At 45.7% G+C, this 20,877-nt stretch overlaps 1 protein-coding gene and 1 pseudogene across 3 annotated transcripts in view; both read left to right on the top strand.

Annotated features, from left to right (window-relative positions):
- THADA (THADA armadillo repeat containing) overlaps positions 1 to 20,877 on the top strand; it is a 385,109-nt gene that overhangs the window by 270,290 nt on the left and 93,942 nt on the right. For all 3 annotated transcript variants that reach the window (XM_075535368.1, XM_075535369.1, XM_075535367.1), the window contains exon 31: positions 10,579 to 10,673. In XM_075535368.1, the coding sequence (XP_075391483.1) occupies positions 10,579 to 10,673 (95 nt within the window). The remainder of the gene's footprint in view (positions 1 to 10,578; positions 10,674 to 20,877) is intronic.
- On the top strand, positions 2,295 to 3,163 carry LOC142430666 (large ribosomal subunit protein eL8 pseudogene; annotated as a pseudogene).

The following is a 20,877-nucleotide window of genomic DNA, read 5'->3' as shown; positions in this document are numbered from 1 at the left end:
GAACATAATGCATAGTGATGAATCACAAAAACAAACTGTAATTATATATTGCGAAATAGTTATTTCTAATGAAATCAATGCAATTTTGCCTTGAAGCATGGTGTGGCATGGGTAACAGTCTGTAGGTGGGCGTATCTGCATGTGGGCGGCCCCGCCTGGAGACAGATAGAGGAACAGTGTCTTGGTTCCTAAGACCATCCGAAATAGGTGTCTTGACCACAGGGGTCGTGACCCACAGGTTGAGAACCACTGTTCTAGACTTTCTGCCCTTCTCCCTCTTCTACCTTTGTCCTGTCCCAGTGTTTCTTCCTCCTCCTCCTTCCTCTCTCCTTCTTCACTTCTCACCTGCCTTCTTATTCCTATCTACTCTCCTCTTCTGCTTTTCTTCCGTCTGGCTGGTTTGGGACCCTGGAGCCTTGGTGGCGCAGAGGTTATTAGTTGAACTGCAGGGTCAGCAGTTCTAAAACTGGGGCATTCTGCTTCCATAACGAGTTACGTCTCGGAAACCCATGGGGGCAGTTCTGCCCTGTCCGATAGGGTCGCTAGGAGTTGGCAGTGAGTTTGGTTGGCTTAATAGCCCCACCATGTTGCTCCCTTAGCTCCACTGCGGGCTCGGTGGCAAAAAGCAGTGAGTGCTTGATGCTCACCCTGGTGCAAAAGGGGCCACAAGCAGTCCGTGTGAGCCAGGATTGCAGAAGAGCCCACCCCGGTTGTGAGGAGCCCCTGACCAAACTCAGACCTGGAGTCACCTAAGCCACCAGCCTGTCAGCTGCACCACCTGATCCCCTAGTCTTCACGCCGGCCTGCGCGGGACCAGCACGTTCCCACCTCTGCGTCTTTGCTCCTGTGGGTCCTCCTCCTGGGGTCCTGCCTGTCCCTTTATGCCCACCTTGTTGTTTTGTGTTTCCAGACCCGTGGCCATGACTTCTGATAGTTTTCTTTCCTCCATATACCTCTCACCCTCCCAACAGAAGTTTGGCGAAGCTCAGCGCCTATCCCGTCCCTACCCCTTATGTTCCAAGTAGGATATTCCCCAGTGGGTACTCAGTAAATGGTTCTACATTCTAAGTCAGGTGCTTTGTGGCTCAGACTAACTGAGTCCCACAGGGGCATTCCCACAGTGACCCGTCGAGCTTTGGGAGCTCATAAAGGTCACTCTTAAGTGCTCCCATTTGGAGTCTCTGTTCACCTATCCGGTCTCATTTCCTGGTGGCTCACCAGCACCATCACCACCCTCTGCACGTTATTCTCCAAACATGTCGTCACGTACCCAAGTCTTTGGACGTCCTGTTTCCTTTGTCCGACTGCACCTTAGTCTCTAGTCTGCCGAGGCACTTCCGGACCAGCCCAGTCCTCATCGTCCATTCTCACAGTTCGGTCTGCCCGCCCCGCCCCCGCTTTGCTGGCCGCGATCACCCTCCAGTATGACTAAAGTCGTGGCATGTACAGCTTTTTGACAACCACTCACAACAAGAAATGACCGTTTAAAAGCTGTTTATGTTTTACACACAAAACAAAGTGAAGGAGAGATACACGTGGATTCAGCTCCAGTGAATCCCCTCTGACCACGGACCAGGGGTGTGAATATGTAGCTTTACTGTCATACAGAGTGCTGGGAGGTAGATCATGGCAGATGTAGTTAGGTTAAATGCTAACACCTCATCATTTGATCTCCCTTTTGATCTATTTTAAAGTAGTTCTAATTTTAAGATTTTCTACTTTCTTTTCAATTGAGGTTTCTCTTTTATTGCTATTAGACTTGTTTTTCCCTTCCTTTTGTAGTATGTATTTCTGTATACGAAATCCAGGACAGGTAAATCTGTAGACAGTCACTGGATGAAGGAGGGGTAGGGGGATGTTAGGGAGTCAATAACCATGAGTACAAGAAAGAAGAAAATGTTGTAAAATTGATTGTGGGGATGATGGTACAACGCTTCTTGATATGACTGAAGTACTGGATTGGATGATCTGTGGATTATGTGCCAATAAAACTGCTTAAATTTTAAAAAATACAATTTAACACATGACTCAATATGTTGTGTCTGTATATGTGCACACGCACACATATAATCATGAAAGCTTAATTTTTTAAAATAATGTCTCAATAAAATATAAACAGCCTGCTAAGAAAATAGGGCATGGCAGGGATACTTACCCAAGATCTATGATGTTTCGTTTTTAAAGCATGTCCTTGGCCAAAGTGTTTGCTCTCACTTGGGAAACCACACGTGGCTACTGATGCCATTCAGTAGAATGTGGACTGGTTTCTTAAAGAAAAGAAAGCAGTTAGGTCCAGCCAGCCAAGATGCTGAAAGGGAAGAAGGCCAAGGGCAAGAAGGTGGCCCCGGCGCCGGCCGTCGTGAAGAAGCAGGAGGCCAAGAAGGTGGTGAACCCCCTGTTCGAGAAGCGGCCCAAGAACTTCGGCATCGGCCAGGACATCCAGCCCAAGAGGGACCTCACCCGCTTCGTCCGGTGGCCACACTACATCCGGCTGCAGCGCCAGTGCGCCATCCTGTACTAGCGGCTGAAGGTGCCGCCCGCCATCAACCAGTTCACCCAGGCCTTGGACCAGCAGACAGCCACCCAGCTGCTGAAGCTGGCCCACAAGTACCGGCCGGAGACGAAGCAGGAGAAGAAGCAGCGGCTGCTGGCCCGGGCCAAGAAGAAGGCTGCCGGCAAAGGGGACGTGCCCACCAAGAGGCCGCCTGTCCTGCGAGCGGGGGTCAACACCGTCACCACGCTGGTGGAGAACAAGAAGGCTCAGCTGGTGGTGATCGCGCACGATGTGGACCCCATTGAGCTGGTAGTCTTCCTGCCGGCCCTGTGCCGTAAAATGGGGGTCCCCTACTGCATCATCAAGAGCAAGGCCAGGCTGGGGCGTCTGGTGCACAGGAAGACCTGCACCACCGTTGCCTTCACACAGGTGAACTCGGAAGACAAAGGAGCCTTGGCTAAGCTGGTGGAGGCCATCAGGACCAACTATAATGACAGGTTTGACGAGATCCGCCGCCACTGGGGTGGCAATGTGCTGGGCCCCAAATCAGTGGCCCGAATCGCCAAGCTAGAAAAGGCCAAGGCCAAAGAACTCGCCACCAAGCTGGGCTAGCTTGTGCATGGCTGGTTTTTGTACATAATAAAACTAGTCCTTCAAAAAAAAAAGAAAGCAGTTAGAACAAATTCATCTGTTTTCCTTAAAATTGTTGTATTCAACCAGTTATGTGCACCTTCTACAGAAGATAATTTACTAGTAATTCATTCTGCACACATCTCCTATACATAAATGGCTATACAATGAGCCAATGCAATAATACTTACCTTAGTATTTGTGGTGCACTCAGATTATACTTTCTTTCTGGTTCCCTCCTTCCTTGCCACCTTTATACCCACCCACCCACTCTTTTATGATTATATAATCAACGAAAAGGCTCATAACCCGCCGTTTGGAAAACACTGTACTAGACTCTAAGTTCCTTGAGGGCAGTGGCTAGGGCATGGAATTGTTTCAACTTCATATTCTCAAACTCTGGTCCTACTCTTGGCTCTCAGTAGCGTCTTAGTAAACATTTTCTGAATGAATAGGTCTCAGTTAAAAAGTCTGTGGCCACTGGGATTCCGGAAGGGACAGGAGAGTGAATAATTTATCACAGGCGTCCCAAGAGCTCCTGCCGCCCAGTAAACAGCAGAGCCATTGTGGACGTGTCTGGGAAACCCTGCTCTCACTGCCTACCCCTCCCGGTATCCAGGAGAGAGGACAAGAGGGTTAATGAAGTTCAGAGATTTCCCAAAGCAAAAATCAGCCCCTAAGGCAGATATCTGTCCTGAAAGAAATGATAAAAAGAGTTGAAAAGTAAAAATGCTTATCAAGCCTCCCCCCATTTTCATTCTAGAGATGTAAACTGAGTCCTCATACTACCTGCTTCCCACTCCTACTAAAGCCACTATTGCTGGTTTTTCAGCCCATCTGTTAGACCCTGACCACTCCTGACTTTTTCAAACACTCAGTCTTCATATACAATGCCCCATACCAGGATTTTTCCATTTTGGGGTAGAGAAAAAAAATACCCAAGCCCCCCACAGGCCTGTGGCTTTGTTTCCTATCCAGCTGGCTCGCTCTTCTCCAAAATTTCAGTCCCAGCATCAAAGTAGCTTGCCAGACCAAGAACAAACCTTTGGCTCACCCTGAACTCGGAGGATACCATTTCCAAGTCAGAACAAACACCAAGTACTAGCAAGAGAAAAAGACAGAGGGGGGAAATGTATTTTCCTGACTGAGAAGCCAGTTCAGACTGAAACCCAGCTCTGTGACTCCAGACAGGGCTGTTAGGCGGCTGTGGCTGTGGCTGCCCTCGGGGCTGGGGCCAAGAGCTGTGGGCTCCAGGCCAGAATTTCCCTCTGAGTCGGTTTGGACAGAGAAGCCATGGTTGGCCTCCTAGGTGGCCTCGGATCCTTTGATTTGTGTGGAATCCAGCACGGCAGCGTTTAGGGAACCTTCTGTGATCTAGGGGACTACATTACAGCAGGTGTGCCCCAGTGCCTCACAGGGGACTAGTGTGGGCACTGAAGTGTCCCAGGAGGTTGGCTGCACTAGGTCCAGGGAAGATGCAGTAGCAGCCTGTCCAAACTAGAACCCATTGTCAGTGCATTGGAGCTCACTCATACATATCTTATAGGACAGAGTTGACCTGCCCCATAGGGTTTCCAAGGCTATAAATCTTTATGGAAGCAGACTGCCTCATCTTTTTCCCGTGAAGCAGCTTGTGGGTTTGAACCAACAACCTTTAGGTTAGCAGTTGAGCATGATTGTCAACGTTTCCCTCCAATCATTTAGAAATGTAAAAGAAGAGTTTAATTTAGGAACGCTAGTGGCTGAAGGGTCTACTACTTGGCTCTTAGCCACCAAGGAAGTTGATTTAGCTAAACATTTTGTGGACACTAGGCTTTCTCAGACTTGAAACTCAAGCTAGTGTCCCAAAAACTTCCTTTATGGTTTTATATGATTCCACAGGTAGAAAAATATCCGGGATAAGAAGCTGCAGTTCTTGGAGGCAACGTGGGAGCAAGCAGTGCACTAATCTATTAGGAGCAGCCAGTTAACATGCAATAGCCCATCTCCAGAAAACCTGGCCTTTTCCCTGGCGCCCCTGGACAGGCCAAATTAATTCTTCTCACTTCCACTGCCCCTCTCAAATTCCCCCTGTTGATTTTTGTTTATCCACATTCTTCCCCCTTTTCATGCCCAGTTGGAATGAGAATGAGCATAGCCCCTGTAGAAACCCTCTCCAAATCTCCAATGTACCTTGATGTATTTGTTCTCTTAACTCTTTACATTTCACGTCGGAGTTTGTCTTTGTTTCTGTCCTTATCTCTGGATAAAGGTCTCCAAGGTCAAAACCATCTCAGGTGCCTAGCCTCCCCAGTACATACCCCACAGCTGGGTGGTCAGGGCACATTTCACTGCTGTCTACAGACCCTTTGCTCAGCCCTGAGCTAGATACCTGAGGATTCCTTCACTTCTCTGCCCCAGGGCTAACTCCTGGCATAGGGGTCTGCCTTTCCTCTCTGGGCGGCCTGTTAATCGGCAGGGAGAGGGGTGGGGCAAAGATGTGGGAAAGTCCCGGCTGTTCGCCAGTAGAACTGAGAATGATCTCACTAGAGACATGTTCAAATGCAATAGTGCTGTTTTATTGTCAAGCTTTGCTATCTATAATCCTAAAGAAGAGATGGACCTTGTAAGCATGACACAAAACCCAGCAGAAACGATACTTTTCTAATTTGCAACTATATATGCATATATATAATTATTATTGTGATAAGGAAAGTTAAAAAAGGCAAGTGGCAAACTGGGAAAACATTTGCAACACATGTGAACAAACTGAGGGCAGAATTCCCTACAAATCAAAGGGGGGAAATGAATAACTTAATGGACTGAAAGGAACACCTCACAGGAAAGGAAGTGGGAATGTCCTTTTCTGTTTGTTTTCACTCATAATGAAACCTCTCACTTTTCTTAGCAAAGAGCAAAACATTTAGTAATGCACCTTGTCCACCTTATGGGAAAACTAGAATTCTTTGACACTGGTGGCGAATGTGTAAATTGACCCAGCCTTTTGTGAGAATATCTTGTCAAATTCTAGTCAAAATCTTAAAGACTTTGTGAAAACCTTGGTCCAAGAGTTCTGCTCTAGGGATTTCTCATTTGGATATTGACTCATAGGCACTAACTCACTTGCAAATGTGTTCATTTCATTATAAATATATATATATACACACTTATATATACACAAATATATATACATACTGTATTATGTATAGTATATTTATTTATTGGAACATTATTTTCAGTAGCAAGCATTCTGAAACAATCTGAATCACTGAGATCAGAAGAACTGGGTGGTGCCTGGCTACCATTACCAAACGCTTTGAAAAAGATCATGTTCGAAGGCCATGGATAAAATAACAGAAAACTGTAGAAGAAAACTCAGAATCATGAAAGAGACAGGCTCATTGGTCAGATAGAGACCTCACATTGGGAACGGAACTCACCCCCATGTTCGACTAATCGTTTAGAGACAGAGGACAGAGGGTTGGGAGAAAAGGAGGAGTGAAGACAGGAACCACTGGGAGAAGGTGGAATAAGGACGGGACCTTGAAGGATTGGAAAGAGATGAAATGGAACAACATGTGTAGGATTGTTGAATGTAACACTGTAAACCTTCACCTCCAAACCTGAACTCACTGCCATCAAGTCAATTCCCAATTGCTAGTGACCCTAAAGGATAGGGTAGAACTGCCCCATGGGCTTCTTTTCTGAGGCTGTCATTCTTCATGGGAATAGAAAGTCTCATCTTCCTCCATCGGAGTGACTGGTGGGTTTGAACTGCTGATGGTATGGATAGCAGCCACTGCATCACCTACTGCACCACCAGGGCTCCTAAACCATCCCCTAAATCACAATAGAAACTTTAAAGTATTGCCCATAAAATGGAGCGGTAGCCTTTTAAAAAAATCATTTTATTAGGGGCTCATACAGCTCTGATCACAATCCATACGTACATCAATTGTGTAAAACACATTTGTACATTCATTTCCCTCATCATTCAAAACATTTGCTCTCCACTTAAGCCCCTGGCATCAGGTCCTCATTTTCCCCCTCCCTCCCCATTCTCCCCTCCCTCATGAACCCTTGATAATTTATAAATTACTATGTTGTCATATCTTTCCCTGTCCGACATCTCCCTTCACCCCCTTTTCTGTTGTCCGTCCCCCAGCGAGGAGGTCTCATGTAAATCCTTGTAATTGGGTCTCCCTTTCCAAGCCACCCTCCCTCTGTTCCCAGTATCACCACTAACACCACTGGTCCTGAAGGGATCATCCGCCCTGGATTCTCTGTGTTTCTGGTTCCTATCTGTACCAGTGTCCATCCTCTGGTCTAGCCAGACTTGCAAGGTAGAATTCGGATGATAAGGGGGAGGGGGTACCATTTAGGAACTAGAGGAAAGTTGTATTTTTTATTGTTTCTACATCGCACCCTGTCTGACTCATCTCCTCCCTGAGCCTACAGATGGGCTTTGGGTCTCCACTCCGTACTCCCCCCTCATTCACTATGGTAAGATTTTTTGTTCTGATGATACCTGATCCCTTCAACACTTCGTGATTGCACAGCCTGGTGTGCTTCTTCCTTGTGGGCTTTGTTGCTTCTGAGCTAGATGGCCGCTTGTTTACCTTTAAGCCTTTAAGACCCCAGACACTATCTCTTTTAACACCCAGGCACCATCAGCTTTCTTCGCCACATTTGCTTATGCACCTATTTGTCTTCGGTGATCGCATTGGGGAGGTGAGCATACAATGATATGATTTTTTGTTCTTTGCTGCCTGATAACTGATCCCTTCAGCATCTTGTGATCACACAGGCTGGTGTGTTCTTCCATGTGGGCGTTGTTGCTCTTTGAGCTAGATGGCCGCTTGTTTATCTTCAATCCTTTAAGACCCCAGATGCTGTATCTTTTGATAGCTGGGCACCATCAGCTTTCTTCACCACATTTGCTGTGTACCTGCTTTGTCTTCAGTGATTATGTCAGGAAGGTGAGCATCATGGCATGCCAGTTTTATAGAAGAAAGTATTCTTGCATTGCGGGAGTACTTGAGTAGAGGCCCAGTGTCCTTCTGCTACCTTAATACTAAACCTAAAATTTATGCACATAGATCTATTTCCCCATCCTCATATATATTTGCATGTATACATGTCTTTATCTAGATCTCTATAAATGCCTTTGCCTCCCAGCTCTTTCCTTTATTTCCCTTGACTTTCCTCCTGTCCCACTATCATGCTCAGTCCCCACCAGGGTTTAAGCAATTCCTCTTTGTTACATTACCCTTGATCATGCCGTACCAGGCCTCCCACACCCTCCTCACCACCAATTTGGATCACTTGTTGTTCCCTTGTCCCTGGGTTTGTTAACACCACTTCCTTTCCCCCCCACCTCCCCCACTCCCATGTCTCCCAGAACTGTCGGTCCCGCTGTTTTCTCCTCCAGATTGTTCATCCAGCCTATCTTAGTTAGACAGACCTGCGGAGATAATATGCACAAAAACAAGACAGAGCAAAACCAAGCAACAATATATAACAAACCAATGACAAAAACACAACAAGAAAGAAAAGCTTGTGGTTAGTTCAAGGATTGTTTGTTGACCTTTAGGAGTGTTTTTCGGTCCAGTCTGTTGGGGCACCACGCCCTGGCCCCAAAGTCCACCTTCAGCATTCCCTGGGGACCTCGCCGCTCCATTCCCTTGCTGTTCTGTTGCACCCCCTTAGTGTTTTGCCTCGGTGTGGCGGGATCAAATCGGGTGTAGTTCCCACACTGTCTCCGGTGTTGTCCTCTGTCGGGCTATGGGTCAATGAGGGACCTTTTTTTTTTTTTAATTAAAAAACCAAATCTTTAGGATATTCCAAATAATGTTAGTGGAAAAGTATGCTCATAACTTGGTCTATCTTAAACCACAATTTAGGTAAAAGTGAACAAGTAGGAAAGCTAATGATCAATGTTTGTCAGTGGCTAGGGTGTGCTTGAACGGGTGCTCTGGTAAGGAACAGCGCCTCACAAACAGAATGAGGGCCGGGGATGAGGGTGTGCAATGGGACCTGGGTTTACTGCCAGCCTTTTTGTACCCTTAATGAGGTCATGTGCCTACATTGCCTGCTTTTTAAGTGTCTCCCCACCTTTTTTTTTTTAACAAAAGCTAGATTCAGGTGTGAAATTGGGCCAGGTCTAATTTCCACATATAAGCTAGTGGTTATGGTAGGGTAGGAATACAGGGAGCAAGGCAGTGGGAGCGATTTAGAATGGGCTAGCGGCCTCTGAGAGACCTGGAACCAAGATTGAGGTGTGAATAAGCAAGCTTCAGGGACATGGTTGAAGTGTTCATTCGTAGGGAACCAGAAGAAGGGTTTAGGGGTAAAGATAACTGGAAAACCCGCGTGCCACAACCTGTGTGCCAGTGTCACGCTGTGCCCTAACCTAGACTGGAGGCAGGCAGGGAAAGGTGGGAACTAAAGCTTAGCATCCAGCAAGGACCCGGCACCGAGGCAACGTTTTGTTTGCTGTATCACACCGAACACGCACAACCCCTGCCAGGGACGTGAGACTGTCGTTCCCATTTTCCAGGACAAGAGACTGAGTTCAGCTCTTACAGATGAGTCGCAATGGTGGGATTCAAACCTAGGTCTATTCCTACTGCCTTTTTATCATTATTCATTTCATTCAACTAATCTACTTTTAATACAGAAGGACAATTTCTGCTCAGGTAAGTATGAAGACATTACGTACACTGATATTGGAACGCTACCTACTGTCCTCGTGGTCATGGTCTCTGTGAACTGAGGCCAGGGTTAGAGACCTTCAGCACTGTTCTCAAAAGACATTTCTCGGTACTCCTTTTCTCTCTAGCCCTCCCTCCTCCCCCCCCCACCCACTGCCAAAATCTGGCCCACTGTCTTTTTGCCACTGTCTGGTTCTGATATAAGCTTCCCCCAGATACTGAAAGAAGAAACGCATCCGTTCACTGGGGAAAGACAATCAATCAATCAGTTCCCATGCTTGTTAATGCTTGTCTGCTCCTTAATTTAAATTCACAGATACAGTTTGTCATAAGTGAGTGTAATTCTCCTTGTCCAGAGTGCTAAGTTTCCATGACCACCGATCTTTTGTCCATATGTCTTCTTAAGAAGGGAATAAGAGAATATGGTTCTGCCAACTTGTTTTCAAAATAACTGGGATAGGATGTTCGTTTTTGTTAGCCCGTCTGTTTGCTTTCCGTTTCTGTCGCTGGGAGCCCGAGCAGAGACTTTGATCGCTATCGATCATGCAGAGAGAGCCTAGAACGCCATCCTATGCCCTTGGATTTTGAATTGCTGACTTTCTCACCATTGATAATTGTTCATAGTTTTGTTTTGTTTTTAAACATTTGCGATAATTCACTTAGCCCCATAGCATGCCTAGTAGAAAATGTCCATTTCGTCCTTCCCATGGCCTGGCCCTCAGGGGAGATTAAAACAACTTACTCTGTTCTTTACCTTCCCAGGCAAAACCCATGTTTAGTGACCAGAGCTGTATACATTGATATTGTCTTCCTGTTGACTTGCTGCCTTGACAAACCTGCAAAGGGCAACCAGCCAGGTATGATTCACAGTCACAGCACACTTTGGAATGAAAGTGGAGTTTGGAGGGATTCTGACACACTCCCATCCGCCTCCTGCTTTTTGAGACTGGTTGAATGTCCCAGTTAAACAGAATGTTGGGATGGTGTCTTCATCGAAACGTCTCAAGGAAAGCTGTCCTTGTTGAGTGGAATGTTCGTACTTGTCGGGTTGGAAACGAGTGCGCTGGTTTCTGCTTCATCACTCACCAATGAGCGGGAACGCCACAGCCTTCTCTTTGTCTTCGAAGACCTTGGCTCTGCGCATTAGGTCATTGCCGTCACTGGGAGAGCTCCTGCAGTCCCGTTGTGTGTGGATAACTGAGCTGAGTTCGTTTAAGGGTGGGGCCTGCCTTTCAGAGACAGCGCAGACTTCCCCCATGCCAGCCCATGTCTCATGGATTTCTGCGTGGGCTCTGACCTCGTTCATGGTCGCAGTTCTGCTTGTTTCTGGGTATGGCCCACAGACCCCCCCCCCCTACACACACAGTTGTTCTGTGTGAACAGTAATTCCAATTCACCCAGTGGGTTTCTTAAAATAAAAGTGAGAAGGGCAACGTCAAATTTTAAAAAAAGAAAAGAATCTGATGTGTTTGCCTTAAGAGGACACGGGAAGGGCTGCACTGGAGTTCCAGGCCACAGACCAAAACGGGTTTTCATCAACACAAACTGGAATGCAGAGTAATGAGCCTGCAACTGGTTAAAATCAGCGTCTTCTAATTGATTAGGCCTGTCTCAAGGAGGCTACAATTACAAAGTCACATTCTGAGGACAAGCAGGCCAGGCCTTTCCTCTGTTAAATTTAGTCTGTCAATGATTTCTTTTCTTCAGTAAATACATTCAGGCTGTCAAAGTCCCGCTCTGTCCATCTGGAACCCTGTTCCCAAATTCAAACCAATTTAAAATGCTTGGGGGTTTGGCAGAGCTGGCTCGCCCAGATCGATGCGTGTTGGTCCTCCCAGCCCCTGTGGCCATGCAGAGGTAATGGGGACACGCCTGGTCTTTCAGCAGCCCACGCCTCTGGACAAGGGACGCTGCTGTATCTGCTTGATAGTCCTACCACACAGGCCTCCTCATCCCTGCTGCCCAAGCGCAGCTATTGAGAGTGCCCCCGTTTCACTCTTGAACATGCCCACGTCTGCACCTTTAATGCAGAAGGCCCCCACCCCCGAGCTGTGCTCACCGGATTTCACACTCCAGCTAACTGGGATCCAGGAATTATAGATTGTGAGCCAACTGTTAGAAGGTAAGTTATTTTAGGTTTCTACCGTTTCTTTAAGTTTGAAAGTCCATCAAGCTGGATAACTCTCTGCTTAGGTATCGAAAGATAAAAGAGTTGCTTGCCACAAACAAATCCATTCACTGGGCTCCTGTCAGCTGGGGGTGGGTGATTACAGTCATCAGTTTATTTGGTCAGAGTTGTTTGTTCTTAATTTGTCAGCACCATGATTCCGAGGCTGGCAGGGTGAAGTCACTGTCACATACCGTCAAGCACCTGTGTCTAGCCCATCTGCCCATCCTCTATTCACAGACGCTGCCATCAAGATGACTTTGGCGCATCCAAACTGTCATGTTATTTTGAGCTTATACTTCAATTAAATGTTATCACAAGCTAGCTATTGTTATTCACTTTCATCCATGTAAACATCTCAGATTGATTGAGGGGCATGAGGTCTTTTTTACTCTTATGTATACGATATTAGTATATTATACTAATATGACAGCCATAGCTCTAAATGTCTGTCTGTCCTCTGTGTCCAGTAGGGCAGTCACCAGCCACATGTGGCTCTTGAGCTCTTGATCTGAGCTTGATCCTAATTGAAATATGCTATGGTAGTGCTGTCAGATAATTGTTGGACTGCTAACCACGAGGTCAGTGGTTCAAGCCCACCAGCCACTCCGAGGGAAAGCAATGAAGCTGTCTGCTCCCATGAAGATTTACAAAGCCTCGAAAACATGACGTAGATGTAGGGTCCCGATGAGTCATGAACAGTTCCATCACAGTATTTCTAAGTACAGGTAACTGCAAAATACACACTGAATCTTGAAAACTTACTTGGTAAGGGAAAAAAGTAAAATTTCTCCACCATGATTTTTAGAGATTCTATGTTAGAAAAAAACGAGAGAGCTGGTGGTGTACTGGTGAAAAGTCAATGGTTCAAACCCACCCGCTGCTCAGTGGGAGGCAGACGCAGCATCTGCTGCCATGAAGATTGACAGCCTTGGGGACCCTGTGAGACGTTTCCCCTCCGTCTTGTAGGATGTCTCCGTGCTTCGGAACCGAATGACTGGCAACGAGGTGTTTGTTTGTTAAATGTAGGGATGACATCTTTGTTACATTGAGTTAAATACAATGTGTTGAAATTAATTTTAACTGTGTGTTTTTACTTTTTAAAATGTGCTTGCTAGGAATATTTTTAAGTATATATGTGGCTTATATTTTATCCCGACTGAGCAATCGCTGATTTCATTCATTCCTTTGGGATTGGCCCTAATAAGCCACAAGATGTGTGCCTTATATGTATGTATTTCTAGCTAGCTAAATATATGTATGTGTGTATTGCAACGTGTGGTCCTTCCTTTGAGGATCCATTATATTTTTAGAACTGACTACATGTCAATTAAAATGGTTATTTTAATTGACTAGTAAAAAATCAATGGTGAGCTTAAAGTATTGAAATCTATTGTGTGTCTCAGAAATTGTTTCCAAAGGCAGTTTGGACAATAGTTAAGTGTATCACCAAGTCAGGTGATCACTTGTTACAGCTTTCCGTGGTGTGCTCCATGGAGAATAGACTCTGTCTTAGATTTTTTGACCCCCAGCTGAGCACCTAGCAAACCAAATAAGCCAGCCTCACTGCCATGGGGTCCATACTGACTCATAGCAACAGGGTAGAAATACTCCTGTGGGTCTCCAAGAGTGTAGCTCTTTATGGGAGTAGAAAAGTCCTTTCTCTCACAGTGGCTGGTGGTTTTGAACTGCTAACCTTGCAGTTAGCAACCCAGTAATCACTATGCCACCAGGGGTCCTTAAACACATAACAGGACCTCATTAAATGCTGTGCTAGAAAGTGGTTAATTGGAATACATAGTTTTTTCGATTTTTAGAATAATAACAGTTGTCAAGAAACAAGTTTCATTTTAACAGAGACCTCAATCAGATATAAACCCCTTTCTGAATGTCACTTTGCTATTATTCACGTGCATATAGTTGTAAATATCTATTTGCTCACAAAGTTCAGATAGGAAGGATACTGCGTGGCTCAAAAGCCAATGTTTGAATCCCAGCTCGGCCATTTCCTGGCTTTCTGACCTGAGGCAAGTTGCTGGTGAACTTGTTCCTCATTTGTAAGGAGGGATCATAATAGTATTTATAGCTTAGGATGGTTGTCCACTAATATATGCATATATAGAATATATTTTATAAAGACAATATAATAAAATGTCAATTCTGCCTAAAGCAATACCCAGGTACAATGCAGTCCCAATATAAATTGGATACAAAACATCTTTCCCTAAATGGAAAAACAAACGACTAACTTTAAATGGAAAGGACAGAAACCCTGACCCAGCCACAGCATTACAGAAGAATAAAGCAAGTAGCCTGGTACTTTCTTATGCCAAAGTCCACTGCACTAGAGCGACCTTCATCAGAACAGGCTGGTGTTGCTTGCAGGGTAGACCCATAACCCAGTGGAATGCAATCGAGAACCTAGGACAGCGGTTCTCAACCTGTGGGTCACGACATAACAGTAGCAAAATGACAGTGGTGAAGTAGCAACGAAAATAATTTTATGGTTGGGGGATCACTACCACATGAGGAACTGTATTAAAGGGTCCCGGCATTAGGAAAGTTGAGAACCCCTGTCCTAGAAGTAAATCCACCCCTCTATGGACAGTTGATTATCAGCAAGAAACCAAAGTCTACTCCAGGAAGCAGAAGCAGTCTATTGAGTGTTGCTGGCAAAACTGCATAGCCACTTGCAAGAAAGTGAAAAATGAAAGAAAAATGCTACCTCACAGCATTTTCTAAGACTAACTCAAAATGAATTAAAGAACTAGCCCTAAAATAATAATAATAAAGTTCCTGACTGATTACGTAGAGCCTTCTCCCTGGGAAGGGACAGCAAGAAGAGGCGGGGGGAGACATCGGACAGTGTAATATATGACAAAACAATAATAATTTATGCATGATGAAGGGTTCATGAGGTAGGGGGTGTGGGGAGGGAGGGGGAAAATGAGCAGCAGATATTAAGAGCTCAAGTAGAAGGCAAATGTTTTGAGAATGATGATGGCAAAAAATGTACATATGTTCTTGACACAATGGATGTGTGTGTGGATTGTGATAAGAATTGTACGACCCCCCAATAAAATTATTAAGAAATAATAATAATAAAGTCCCTGGAAGAAGATATAGGAAGAAACCTATGGAACTTAGTCATTCGCCAAAATAGAATACCGAGCTAACAACAAATGCATGAAAGCAGAAGAAAAAGAAAATAAATGAGACCTCATAAAAATTAAAAACTTGTATTCATCAAAAGGCAACCTACTGACTTAAAAAAATATCTCCAATAAGGGTCTAATATCTGAAATTCGTTGAAAACTTCAACTCAGAAAGAAAAAGACAACCCATTTATAAAATGAGCAAGGGATATGAACAGAACCTTTTCCAAAGAAGACATATACGCAACCCACAAACACATGAAAAAATGCTCACAATTACTAACCAATAAAGAGAGAACACTTCAATGAGCTTGTATCTCTTCCTAGCTAAAAGGATACTAATTTTGAAAAACAAACAGATGAAAAATGCTGGTGAGGATGTAGGGAAATTGGAATGCTTACTCATTGTTGATAAAACATGGAAAATGGTATGGGGTTTCCTCAGAAACCTAGGAGTAGAAGTACCCTGTGTTCTGGCAATCCCATGCCTAGACCTCTACCTACAGAACTGAAAGTAGTGAGACAGACAGACAGACACAGGCAGGCACACCGGTATTCATTACAGCTTTATTCAAGTTGCAAAGGCCTGGAAACAGCCAAAGTACGCACGGACATGAAGAGCTCATAAAAATGTAGTGTCTCCATACAGCGGAGCACTACCCAACTGGAAAAGCAGCGATGAGGCCTAGAGACATGCTGTACCATGGGTGGCCCCGGAAGGCTACGTCAAGCACATGAGGACAAACGCTGCATGGTTCCTCTCCCACAAAACAAGAGCGCGTGTAGAGACCAGCGTTCATCAGTGGTCCCTAAGAGGTGAGGGGGGAGGGCGCACACTTTAGATTGTAGGTTCTTTTTGACCCTGGGCAAAGTGGCACTAATGAGAGTGTAGTGAGCACAAACGGCCAAGGTCAGCCATGCCTTCTAGAAGCCCTCAGGAGACAGAGGCCTCTAGTAAAGAATTTGACGTATGTGAAATGGCAATAGCTCCAACCAAGTCCAAAAACTTAGCGTGTTATCATCCATGGATGAGTATAGGCATATTGGTGTAAGGGTAGGTAAAGGTATGTACATGCATGAGAACCGTAGTGTCTATGTACATACAGATTTGCATGTGTAGGCACATACTCATCGAAGGCACAACTACAGATCCTCAAACATAACCAAACACCTTCTGAGATGGGCTTTGTGGATTCATAGTCATGGGACAACTCAGTCCACAGGGTTCATGTTCTCATGCTAATGAAAGGAGAAGGGCTTGGGGTCTCGATCGCTAAGGCACACCCATGCGTCTGTACTTGTCAGAATCCAGGCAGTAAGCTGTGATAGTAAGTAAGGTGTCAACCTGGCTTGGCCAGTATTGGCGTGGTTTGGCCTCGTAATCCCCCACAATGTGACCTAACATTGTAATCAGCTCCATGATGGCATCTGCTTTGAGCAGCTAAGCAGCTGTGGGAGGATTAGGGTTGAGTGCAAGCCCCCTTACTCAGGTCACAACCCGGATGCAATTGAAAGGAAGTTTCCTAGAGGATATGATCTAATTCCTGTGTAAATAGACGCTATACAGAGGAAACCAGCTTGCTTTTTTGCCAGGCCTGGATCCTGCGTCTGATTTAACAACCTCCAGTTCTTTGGACTTGAGCCAGTCAGTGGCCCACCATGTTACCCCAGACCCTGGGAGCCACCAGCAGCCTGCCTTCTTACCTGCCATCCTTGGATTCATTGGACTCAGTTGCCATGAGCCTGTTTCATCTTCTTGCTTCCTGGATGGTCTTTCTGCTTCCTGGTTCATCAGGCCTCACGGCTATATGGGTTCTGAGAAGTTTAACATCTGGCCCACAGACTTGAACTATACTGGACTAACTTGCTTCTACAATTGTGTGAGCTATCTTCTATATATATATATGTGTGTGTGTGTAATCTCAAGATGTAGATACCAAAATACACACACACACACACACACACACACACACACTCACTCACTCACTCACCAGTTTAACTTCTAGCCTAGCACAGAGTGTAACTAAAATTTCTGGGGGACAAACCAGACCGGTAGCTGAAATGAACCGGGGTCTCATCTACTCTAAGACCAGAACTAGATAAGCAGCTACCATCACTGTGATCATTCGGACAGGAGACCCAAGAGAGGACCCTGAACAGGACGAGAAGACGATGTAGAATAAAACTCAAATCCTTGGAAAAGACCAGACTGACTAGACCAGTTGAGACTGAAGGACTCCCCAAGACAACTGTCACTCTAAGATATCCTTTAAACATTGTGTGGTAGTTACAGAATCTGGTGTCAACTTGCGAAGGGTTGGAGTCTAGCTTATCAATCAGGTTGCAGCTTGATGACCCACCCCATTTGGAGGTGCCATGGAGATAAATAGCTCACTAGAGGCCAGATACACACAGACTCTCTGCTTCGTCTTCTTGCTGACACGACACGTGGAACTACACTAGAGTCCTGGAGCTGGAGGAGCCACATGGAGATCCCTGCTAGCACTGAGATGTTTACAATGCTACTGGATCCGCAAGACTTTCACCCACTGGCCTGTGATCTTCCTTCATTTGGCATCATTGTATGTGTCATGTGAGTCAACAGAGGAATTTATAAATTGATATCGGACATGTGGACTAATATTGGACTTATGGACTTGATCTGGGCTGAAATGTTTTCTCAATATACAATTGATTTTTTATATAAAACTCTTTCTTATACACTTTTGAGTGTCTATGAATTTGTTTCTCTAGTCAACCCGGACCAACACACTGAATCAAAACTACATATCTCCAGAGAATCACCTTTTAGCAACAGAGTGGCTCATAACATGTAAGCTATCACCCAGAAAATTGTGCTTTACTAAAAAATAATCCAGTCGTTCTTTGGGAAAAAGATGGACTGAATTATCTGCTCCTATAAAGATCCTTGTTCTTGGAAACCCTTGGTCAGATCGGCTCTTGTTCTTGTTGGGCGCCACGGAGTCAGTTCCAACTCTGGCAACCTTATGGACAGCAGAACAAGGCACCGCCTGGTCCCGGGCCACTCCCACACTTGTTCTTATGTTTGGACCCATTGTTGTAGCCACTGTGTCAGTCCATCTTGGTGTGAGGGCCTTCCTCTTTTTTGCTGCCTCTCCACTTTACCGAGCAGGATGCCCTTCTCCAGGGACTGGTCTCTCTTGACATGTCCAAACTACATGAGACAAAGTCTCACCATCCTTGCCGTTAAGGAGCATTCTGGCTGTACTGCTTCCAAGACAGACTTGTTTGTTGTTTGACAGGCCATGATATTTTCAAGATTCTTCATTACCACCATCGTTCACATGCATTGATTCTTCTTAGTCTTCCTTATTCACGCCCAGCTTATTCAGTGGACAATTTTCACATGTATATGAGCTGATTGAAAATACCATGCTTTAGTAGTAGAAGTGTATCATTATCATAACAATTAGCTGGTTACCTCATATCTTGTCATTAACATACAAATGACCCTTGCGTCTAACTCAGTTTCCCACGTCCGGGCAGTATTGTGCTCAACCTCTCCCATTCACAATACTCATATTCTTAAGCATCTTCAGAGAAGAGGAAATGCCTGCTTTCCTAAGAAACGGTGAAACATAACATATCTGGTCAAGAATATGACTAGTATTTTTGGAGCCCACCTGATTAGGGAGACCCCTGCCCTCTTCCTGATGCAAACAAGGATTGTTTTTCATTTTTCGTTATTATTATTTTCTCTCTCTTTTTTGGTCTTTTTAAAAAATTGTTTTATTAGGGGCTCGTGCAACTCTTAATCACAATCCATACGTACATCAATTGTGTAAAGCACATTTGTACATTCATTGCCCTCATCATTCTCAAAATAGTTGCTCTCCACTTAAGCCCCTGGCATCAGCTCCTCATGTTTTCCTCTCCCTCCCTGCTCCCCCTCCCTCCTGAACCCTTGATAATTTATAAATTATTATTTTGTCATACCTTGCCCTGTCCAACTTCTCCCTTCACCCACTTTCATGTTGTCCATCCCCCAGGGAGAAGGTCATATGTAGATCCTTGTAATCGGTTCCCTCTTTCCAACCCACCCTCCTTCTACCCTCCCAGTAACGCCACTCTCACCACTGGTCCTGAAGGGATCATCTGCCCTGGGTTCCAGTTCCTATCTGTACTAGTGACCATCCTCTGGTCTAGCCAGACTTGCAAGGTAGAATTGAGATTATGATAGTGGGACCCGGGGGTGGGGCGCACGGGGAGGAAGCATTTAGGAACTAGAGGAAAGTTGTATTTTTCATTGTTACTATATTGCACCCTGACTGGCTCGTCTCCTCCCCGAGACCCTTCTGTAATGGGACGTCCAGTGGCCTACAAATGGGCATTGGGTCTCCACTCGTTATTATTATTTTCTTAATTCACCAAACTTGCTCGTGTCTCGGCCATTTGTTGAGCACCTGTACCTGGAGACACAGATGAGTGTGTCTTGGCCTTGACAGATGGGTGCAGGAAGAAGTGCCAGATGCTGTAAAGGCACCGTGTGGGGGACGCACTAAAGAAAGCCTTCAGGGAGGAAGTGGAGGAGGCAGTAGAACCAAGTCTGGGCAGATGAGTAGGAAATCGCTTGGTGGGCAAGTCGAGCATAGTCAAAGCCACAGAGGCACACAGCGGCAGGAATGTCGACTCCAGTCCAACCAAGCAGGTGCCTGCAGTGAGGCAGGAAAGCAGCATCTCAATTACAGTGGGCCTCAGAGGCCAACCTCCAATCAGATTGAACTTGACAGTGTAGAGCAGGGTAGGGCTGTAGAAAGCCCACAGCATCGTCCGTACCAGCTGACATAATGCATCTCACCGGAGAGAAGCAGATGCAGCCATCACGTTCAGGGTGAGGTCAGTCCGCGTTTGGCTAGCAGGGCCTTTGTGCTAGGCCAGCTTGACTAGAGAAACCTCCAGTGACACTGATCTGTGTGTAGGAAATCACTTTCCATCGAGAGGTAATTGTATATTAAGACAGTGTCCAGGCCAGTCCAACTCAAGTGCATAAGTCCTCGTTCAGACTCAGGCAGCCACATGCATGATGCACAGCGCAGGAAGACCACGGGCTGGGGGTGCAGAGTCCCGTGAGTCCACGGTGGGTGGAGGCATGGCAGGGCTGCAACAGCTCCCAGAGGGCCCAGCAGAGCCCCAGCAAGCAGGAAGATGGCGTGGTAGAGGGGGGGGGCTTCCCGGGCTCTTTCTTATGAGAAGACTACACCCCCAAGGAAGCACCATCAGGCTGTGAGCTGATTGGATTCCACCTCTACACTTTCATACATCTTCACCTCATCACACACTCATCTAACTACCACAGCCTCTGAAGATGTTATTAATATCCAAATGATCCTTGGCAGAAGAAAAATTCCCTATCCATGCTCTAGACAAAGGCGATGTTGGAGGGTGGCATGCTATGCGTCGGACTGATAACTGCAAGGTCAGCAGTAAGAAACCACCAGCCGCTCCGAAGGAGAGATATCAGGCTTTCTACTCCCATAAAGAGTTACAGCCTGGAAAAACCTGCAGGGGCCATTTTGCTCTGTCTTGTAGGGTCACTATGTGTCAGAAATGACTGGAGGGCAAAGCTAGAAAGTAGGGTCATCGCTTTCTATACCCAACTTCTCCGTTTCGGTGCCCTCCTCCTAGACTGCTGAGAACCTTTTCAAGCCCAGTGCTGCTGTGGCATGAAAAAATGTGACAGTAGATGCCCTCACTGAG

This window comes from Tenrec ecaudatus, chromosome 17 (assembly GCF_050624435.1).
Source record: "Tenrec ecaudatus isolate mTenEca1 chromosome 17, mTenEca1.hap1, whole genome shotgun sequence".
NCBI lineage: Eukaryota > Metazoa > Chordata > Mammalia > Afrosoricida > Tenrecidae > Tenrec > Tenrec ecaudatus.
Note: the sequence above shows the minus strand (reverse complement) of the source record. Positions and strands in the feature narration are given on the sequence as shown.